This window comes from Dufourea novaeangliae, unplaced genomic scaffold, assembly GCF_001272555.1.
Source record: "Dufourea novaeangliae isolate 0120121106 unplaced genomic scaffold, ASM127255v1 scaffold125, whole genome shotgun sequence".
Classification (NCBI taxonomy): domain Eukaryota; kingdom Metazoa; phylum Arthropoda; class Insecta; order Hymenoptera; family Halictidae; genus Dufourea; species Dufourea novaeangliae.
The window spans coordinates 2,587,228-2,595,872 of record NW_015374020.1 but is presented as its reverse complement, the minus strand read 5'-3'; the positions used below and the strand labels follow the sequence as shown (position 1 = coordinate 2,595,872).

The window sequence follows — 8,645 nt, the reverse complement described above, 5'->3', positions numbered from 1 at the left end:
AGGTTTAAAAGGGTTGGGGGGTTTGCGTTTACATTCCCAAAAAAAAAAAAAAAAAAAAAAAATGCAGGGCTTGGCGAAGAAGACCAGGATAGAAACGCTGATGTCGGTATTCTTCGTTGCGTACACTACGGTGCAAGCATGCAGAAACTCGAGGATGCGTTTTGACGGTGGCGTAACACGCTGAAGAGAGAGAGGGAGAGAGAGAGAGAGAGATAATCGTCGTTCCGTGGAAAAAAAAACGTTAGATCGGTGACTCGAGGAACTTTGACCTCGCATTGGAGACTAGATCCTCTTACAATTAATAGACTATTAGTACAAAGAAAAGAAAATGAACATAGTATCTATATTATTGTGGTTTTATCACTCATACATGGATGTTGTGACAACCAGTAAATCAATACAGTATTTGTTACTGCTATTAACCTATTTGCATCACAGAAGTGGAATGTTCCGCGAGTAATGTCTGCTTTCTATCACCAAACATGGAATAATCCGTGGCATGCTGTTCAGTTCTACTGTTCCCGTTATAAGCAGACCTTGCAATTTAAGTTGTGATGCAAATGGATTAATTGAAATTTTGACCAACGGCTTATAAATGCGTCAGCGGACCCAAATAGCCAACCGATAACAAGAAAACATTCCATTTCACGTTACAATCTTCGATCATCTCTTGATCCTCGAATCACCCAATCTGACTCCTCATGCAACATCCTCTACGGAATGCCTCGATGAAATATCAAATTCAATTTTAAAATAGCTAAGGAAACTGGACTATGCTAATTCAGCCCAAAATGCTCGAAGCAGCGAGGGAAACCGTATAGATAATATCTTCGGCAGTCTCCAACTCCTCATGCATTTTTCTTTTACACGTAATCCACGAGGAATCGTTACATTGTGATTGTATGTATATACGATTGAAATAAAAAGATGAATGTTATTGAACGATCGCTTTGGAACGCTCCCCGTGCGACTGAATCGGCGCTCCTTCGTTTCGAACGCGACAGGAACAGAAGCGTCTGAATAACGACTAAACAACAGATAGTGACTGTAACAAGGACTGTACAGAAGAGACTAGAGGTCCACGGCGACTGAATGCCGTCGGGATTGGAAGTCCACCGTTCATCGGGGGGTTTTCTCTGTTCCTAAACGACAGCGTGAGCCCACCTCGTAAGTACTCACGACGCAGACGACTCGCTTCGCGGCGTGTCGTCGTCGCGGGGCTGTTTTATTAGTTACAATAAACCCTCGGCCACTCGGGGAAACATTTACACAGTCCGATCGATCGGTCACCGACAATTTGGTGCACTTACCGCCTCGTGGGATCGGCCGGAGAAGACAGAGTCGTGGCGATTCGGAATTTAACAATCTAAGCTGTTTTCACTGAAAATTAAGACCTAGAATAGGTCGTGTATATTGAATGCTGGTTGAAGCTTCCATGTATAAACTGTGTCCCTTTGGAAAATGATTTTGATGCTTTGCTAATGTGGTAGCTACCAGTGGATAAAAGAGGGGTTTGGACACATTGGTTCTCTATGACAAAATATATTGAACAGAATGATAAATGTATGTTGATGAAAGTATATTATTGTGAAACAAAGGTAGCAGTGTGTCAATAGATCCTGATGAAACTAGCAAAAGATCACTGCTTATACATGGTAGCCTCAACTAGTAGCAACTTGGGTCCAAGTGCCTCTGTTGCGCCAAAAAAGAGTCTAGCTTTCTCCATGTCTACAGATCAAGATATTGACGAAACAAGGCTGTGTTGTATTTTCTTTGTTGTTGATCGGTGTTTTCGAACAGCTCGACTCTGCCTTCTCGCGTAACCGATCGTCCAAAGCTACGATTACCAACTTACCATTTCCGTAGTGAGACTGGCTAGCGCCTCTTCGACGGTGGCTGCGATCTTCCCTCCGTCGTCGTGACGCTGGCTGCCCCTGATCGGCGTCGTCGGGCAACCTAAAATGATCGTTAGTCGTCATAGTGCAAGAGAAAACTAGATGATTAGAATAGTTGCAGCTGGACGGTCACCGGAGCACAGATAACGTGTCTGCCTAGTGATAGTGTTCGAGTCGAGTCGGCAATCTATGGGTTAGAAACTGTGGACTCAAGTTTTGTGCTCCGGAGGACCACTTTAATGACTTTGGTGACAAAGTGGATTGTACAGAAATGGTGGAACTTCGACACGTTAATGGTAAAAATACGGAATTAATAATAGGAAATAAAAAATAATTTAGATCTTGTCAAACATTTCTACTTCATCTACATTTAGCCAACCACTGTTGGCTATAAAGAAAAAGAGCACATTTGATTGTCGATGCAACAACGAACTATACTAAATATAATGGTTATGGTTTTTACTATATAAAAGTATACATCGAAATTCTCTTATCTCAAGTTCCACCGAAATCGTCATCAGAATGATCCTCCGTGATTATCAAGGTCGCCAAGATGCTTCGAGAATAGAAAAGCGTGCAGAACCTACGGATCCATGTCTACGGGTGACAAGAAGCGTGTGTAGCTAATATCGTATATGCGAGTGTAGCAAGAATGAATAGAATAAGTATAGAAAACGAGAGAGAGAGAGTAAATTCGAAACTTATCTCGAGGCGTATTGGTTCTAGGGATGAATGCTGATTGTCGTGAACGTGCGTGCGTATCAAAAGTCAAAAGTAGAACGGGTGTGTGTTAACGGGGTTTTTCTTTTAATGAGAGTGAGGTCTGGTGTTTTTGCAATTGTCGTTTTATTGTCGCTCTTACTGTCGAGGAAAAAGAAGAGAAGAGATTTCGAGTGTTTTCACAAGGCTTTTCTCGTAATTCACCTAGACAGGGCTAAGAAACACCGGGCACTTGTTTTTGTTCGACTGTATTTTGTAAATGTTCACCGACTTAACTAGAACAATCGATATTATCGTGTCGTTTAACTGATTAAATATATATTTAACAAACGTGCTCGTCAACGAGTTTCCCTTCATTTCACTTTATTATACCATCCCATTTGGCTCTTGCAATTTGTCGACCTCGGACGAGCACCTTCGTTCGATTAATTATGTATAAATGTATTCTTGTTCGTGTTTGATTCTCTCTTAATTAACACTTACGGGCGACAATCTTGTATTACAATCTAGAACACATATGACAACGGCATTAAATTTAGGCACTGGAATTTCTTATTCGGTTGCGCGCGTATTTCGAGTCTATCTAATTCGAATCGTCTCGATTCGATTAGCACAAGGCAGCTGATGGAGTTGGAACGAGCACGAAAGTACAGCCGCTTCCTCCGTCGTTTAAATCAATTATCGGCAACGATGCATTATATCGTTTTCAGCACGAAATTGATCCAAGTGGCGTATGTATCATGTCGTAACAACGGATTTAACTCGCTTCACTCGAAAACCTATCTAATTTTCTCTGATTATACCATGTATCGGTACAACCAACGAAAGTACCTAATGGCAAGTCTAACTCTATTACCATTACAAGATGTTCAATTGTGTCTTTAAGGCTACGGTTACTTATCTCGACATTCTAGCCTATCTAATTATCGTACACGCTTATTACATATAAGGATTTCGTTTCTTACAGAGAAGGATTATATTCCGTATAATAATAATTGGTTCAATGTCCTCGATGCATCGTGCTACTCGAATAACGATGATATGACAAACAACGATGACTTTTCTTTTTGAGGTTCTTTTCAGAACACACTACCTTAAAACGTGGCACGTTAATCAGACTTCCGGTTGTTGGCGCGAGAGCCGCGTTGATTGCCCGTTACTTGATACGATTAATACGTCTACTTGACTTCAATCGTTGCTCTGGGATGGATATTAATCACGTCGTTTTTGCGGCAATAACGAAGCTAATGTTACTTAATTCTTTTTCTCGGTTAATGGACTGTTTTCTTCGATAAGAAATTTTATCGGTATTCTGGACTTTCTGCTACATTGTATACCTCTTTAACCCCTTGCGTTGGAACGACACCGGTTCACGACGTGACGTGAAACAGATGGGTATCATTTTCTTTATATTAACACTTTCGCAACTGATGACGTACCACGCATCGAGTTACCAGCTGGGAGTCACTGACACTAACAATTATAGCTGACGGGTAACAAACACTTTTAATATTCTTTTCTAATCGTATGTGACTAATGAAGCACGATAATAAAAAAAGAAAAGATTATTCTTATTTCTATACTTGTTGTCGAGGTAGATTCACTAGGCTCCCAGGTTTCATTGTGCTCCAGAGTTCCCGGCTCCGAAAGTGTTAATGAGATCGTTTAATCGATTTGTTTAGAATCACAGTGTGAACGATGAGAACCAGAGACTATGAAAGATGTAAATTTCGTAATTAGAGGTAACTGTGCCTATTATCTCTTGGCGAATGAGAATGTTTCTGAACACCAAGGATATTTTTCATACGAAGACATAAATGTTAGAAATGAAAAAAATTGTATAGGGTGGATGCACACGTACCAGTGAATGAACAGTATTTTATTTTAAACATTATTAAATATTGATTCTTTTCAATTTCTTGTTTCATATTCAAACAATGTTCGCGGCACTGCTTAGTAATGTTAATTTCCTGGTGAAATCTGTATTTTTTCTTTTTAATTAAAAAATTACATTCTTCCAATTTTCAAATTGAAATCTATACGTTATAAAAAGGTAGATATTAAAAAATCTAATTTTTATGTACGAAATATTTATCAACATTAATATCACTTAGAATTTGACTATAATAGTTACAAAATCTCTCAAGTGTTCATTCATTGGTGCCTTCACCCCACTATTATTTAAATACTGATACTATCACTTGTTACAGCAGTGACATTTCTGCAAGTAAAATCTGATTCTATTCTTTCTATTCATCCGCAAAAAGTTACGTACCGCAATAACCATCACTGAAGACACTAATATCGATTCATGAGAATATTGTGAATTCGTTAAAGCTAGTAAATAATCGTAAACATTTAAGGAAATTCTAATCCATACATGTTTGATCTCTGTTCGTTTTTTATAAACGTTCTGCGCACAGGTAAACGCCAGCGCAAGGGATTAGAAGTGGAAGGATCGCGATTCGAATTGAAAGAAAGCGACTGGACAATCAACAGGACGTGTACGCCCGACGCGAATCCTTTCGCCGCGAGGACCGGAGAAGAAGAAGAAGAAGCAGAAGAAGAAAACGAGGGAGTCTTCGTGGCGCCCAGTGGGCCTCTTCAGGAGCTGTAGTAGATGCTCAGCGCGTAGAGGAACTTACCTGCGTCACCGCTGCTGGAACTCTCGGTGAAGGACGGAGTGCCCTCGGTCCAAGTCGGCGTCGAGCCCTCGGCGCTGCCCGCAGGTGGTGTCCAGGTGAGACCGCCACAACCTCGACTGCTACCCCCGCTCTCGACGCTCAGGGACGACTTTGTTTCCCTTCCGCCACTTCCGCTTCCGCTACCACTGCTCTCTAAGTGGACGTCGGATATGCTGAAACGTTGATTGACGCTTATGTTTCTAGTTTGTAGCAAGATTTATTTGCGATTTCAGGTTCCCTCGGATCAGATTTGGAACAATTCTATTCGAATGATATATAGAAAAATGGTAGCATTTAAGATTGTCTTCCTGACCTTTAAAGAGAGTTAATAAGGCTGAAGAATCGTCTGATTAATGTTTACTTGTTCAAGAAAAAATATTATTCTATTACAAAAATTGAAATTGACAAGCGTTAATTGAAGAGAAATAGGGAAGTACTTTTTGTATCTTTTATACGTTCTTCGAAAATTTGTAATTAATGTTTTAAAATTGGACTTATCTAAATAAAAGGACAATCACTCACCTAACGGCATCGTGATAAGTCTTTGTAAGGGTGACGTGGTGCACGACCTTGTTCTGCTTGGATTGAGCACTGCTCAGACTGCTCGTTAGAATCGTGGCCGATGCACCCTGCTGAAGTTGACCACCGGAGGCCAGTGTTTGGTCGTTCGAGCGCACTGCATCGTCAAAGGGCGGGGGCGGGGTGGAGCAGGTGGAAGGAAGGGTGCCACCTACAAAAAGCGCACTACAATTAGCCCTAATGAACAGAACACAGTGTGCTTGCTTCGTCATCGACGGAGGTGGTTCTAAGGGGGAAGGAGAACATCTATCTTAGCGGAGGAGGGTCTCGAGGAGACCAGAGAAAATTCATGGTGAACAAAAATCGTTCGACTCTCTATAACGATTAGAACAATTGTTTAAAAGACAAAAATCAATAAAACCGTGTTAGTCAATGAAAAACATGAACTAAGCTGTGAACTGAACTACTCAAAATATATACATAGTTACTATTAGAAAATATAGAAGCAAATTCTTGACAGGTTGTTAATACTCGATTAATTTCAAGGGATCTGATTTCCCACAACAGTGGCGGGAAAGGACAAGGATTTAAATGCTACTTAACGCTCTGTTATCGGTGATTACACTAAGCACGGAGTTAAAAGTAACAGTAACAGCATTTCTAACGTTTTGTCACACAGCAAACAACTCACGGTGCATATATAATTACGGTCAATTGGCGCAAAATTCACCCAAGCGTATAAGTTCGAAAAAAAAAAGAAGTTTCTCAAAGGACGAAAAGACAGTTAGAACATTATAAATCGAGATCACTTCCTATTGAAGTCAGTCCGAATAAGCCATTCTAAAGTTTGCTAATTGGTAACGAGAACTAACACACTACCAGAGTAAAACCATCTACATTGCGTGTTCTACGGAGGCGCACAGATAGCAAAACTACTTTAGCCAGCACGTCGCAAGAGGCGAATTTGATTCTTGCTCGACAAGGGGTATTTTTCAGTGTAATCGAGCACACTCGTGTGAACGTCCCTTTATTATGATACAGAGAGCACACACCGTACACAACCACTCCAACAAGACTTGTTTTTCTGTATAATCGATGGAACGACGGGTGTATCGATGGATAATGTAAAATTTGTTAACTTTTTCATTAAGAGATAGACGCAACGATGTAAATAGCATCCTTACTGTTTTTTTTTTAAATTCACTTTCTCTTTATTTTTTCTATGAATAATAAAATTAAGTAAATCCATTCGATAAGAAACTATTTTCGATTAAGTTAAAAATATTATTAAAGTCGAAACATGAAATTCGTAGACCTACATTAGATTATTAATCGACTAACGTGTCTGACACTGGTAAAAAAATTAATATTAGACATGATTTCTCATTTTTGTTATCTAGATCCTTTCTGGCTATGTTACGTCTATTTCTTATTCTATCAAACGTGAAAACGTCTACGCATGCAGAGAAGACACACTGCCTGATCGAGGCGAGAAAAGAAAACCAATCTTTACACACTACGAGTTTTCAAACGTGGTTATTATACTTTTATGCGTGATCGTAGGCCACGACGGTTGCAAACGATACCTCGTCGACGCCATAAAATCGACGTTGGAGACGGTACAGGATACAAGTAAAACGGCAATAAACAAAGTGCGCCCGTGTAGTTGGACAGAATATACAATACACGAGAACACCGAGCTACTGGTGTCTTCTTTCGTTCTCTGGACGTGGGAGGATTCGTTCGAACAGGGATGGTGATCATCGTATTACAAAACTGACACGAGAGATCGAGTTAATGAGATGCGAGAACGAATAAATAACTCAGAGTAATGTGTATTTTGCGCATGCAAGAAAGAAACATTCATTTGTAGGTCTCGTTTTTTTTTGGGTATATCGAAATCATTCTTTTCTATGTTGTCCGAAAATTTCCGACTCCGGTTTCCATTTTCAAGGAACATCTTTTCAGGCTGTTTGATTATTCAATCCTTCAAATATTCACTACTATTCATTATAAATTCGTATTCAAGTTAAAATTTCGTCACGTCAGATCGATAACCGTGCAGGAACGATGTGTTCGGTTTCAATTTGGTAGAACTAGATTCTTGGACTCCACTCCTCAATTTATCATTCGTATTTCTCGACTGGTCTTTAGAATTAAAATTCCATTTCATCGAACTATTCGAATTTCGGACTCTTCCAGCTATCTTATCGTTGCTCGACCGTGAATACTTCCTGCTCGTTTGATAAGCCTCTGTGGCCGTTGACGATCCACTGTCAACGTTTTTTCTCGTCAGACTAGTCTCTCGTTTACTATCAACCTCCGCGGAAGAATACATCACTTCGATGCTTTTCGATTTCCCTGTTGCCCTCTCTTCGATTCTCGTAACAAGAAACGTTCTCTTATCGGACTTCATGTGTACAACCTTGTCTTCCTTGGTCCCCAACGATCGAACATCACTGGTCGATCGAACAACCGATCTCTCGTCATCATTTTCGTAACTGGTTCTCGAAGTCGTCTCGATCTTCTTCCGAGAATTCACTACGGTACAATCGATCCTCTTCGAAGCATCGAACGTCTGAATCTTAGGGGACGGTTCTGGAGCCAATCTCAGCCTCCTCTGCACAGACTTCTCCCTGATCTTCCTCAGCAATCGGCTCTCGCGTCTTCGTTCCTCGAACTTCTGCGCGTCGATCATTTTCTCCCCTTGTTCCCTAGTTATCTTCACAATCGATCTGTCCCCCTCGATCCTCTCTGCATCCACAGCGATCTTCCTCCCGTGTTCGCCAGCAGGTCTTGTCAACGTCGTGATCGTCGTGATCGAGGC

General features: G+C 40.6%; 1 protein-coding gene across 1 annotated transcript in view; it reads right to left on the bottom strand.

Annotated features, from left to right (window-relative positions):
* The window catches only part of LOC107189123 (phosphatidylinositol 4-phosphate 5-kinase type-1 gamma-like), a 35,399-nt gene that overhangs the window by 5,840 nt on the left and 20,914 nt on the right, over positions 1 to 8,645 (bottom strand). The window contains exons 15-17 of the mRNA XM_015577597.1: positions 5,822 to 6,029; positions 5,261 to 5,472; positions 1,856 to 1,956 (exon numbers count right to left, since the gene is read on the bottom strand). Coding sequence (XP_015433083.1) covers positions 1,856 to 1,956; positions 5,261 to 5,472; positions 5,822 to 6,029 — 521 coding nt within the window. The remainder of the gene's footprint in view (positions 1 to 1,855; positions 1,957 to 5,260; positions 5,473 to 5,821; positions 6,030 to 8,645) is intronic.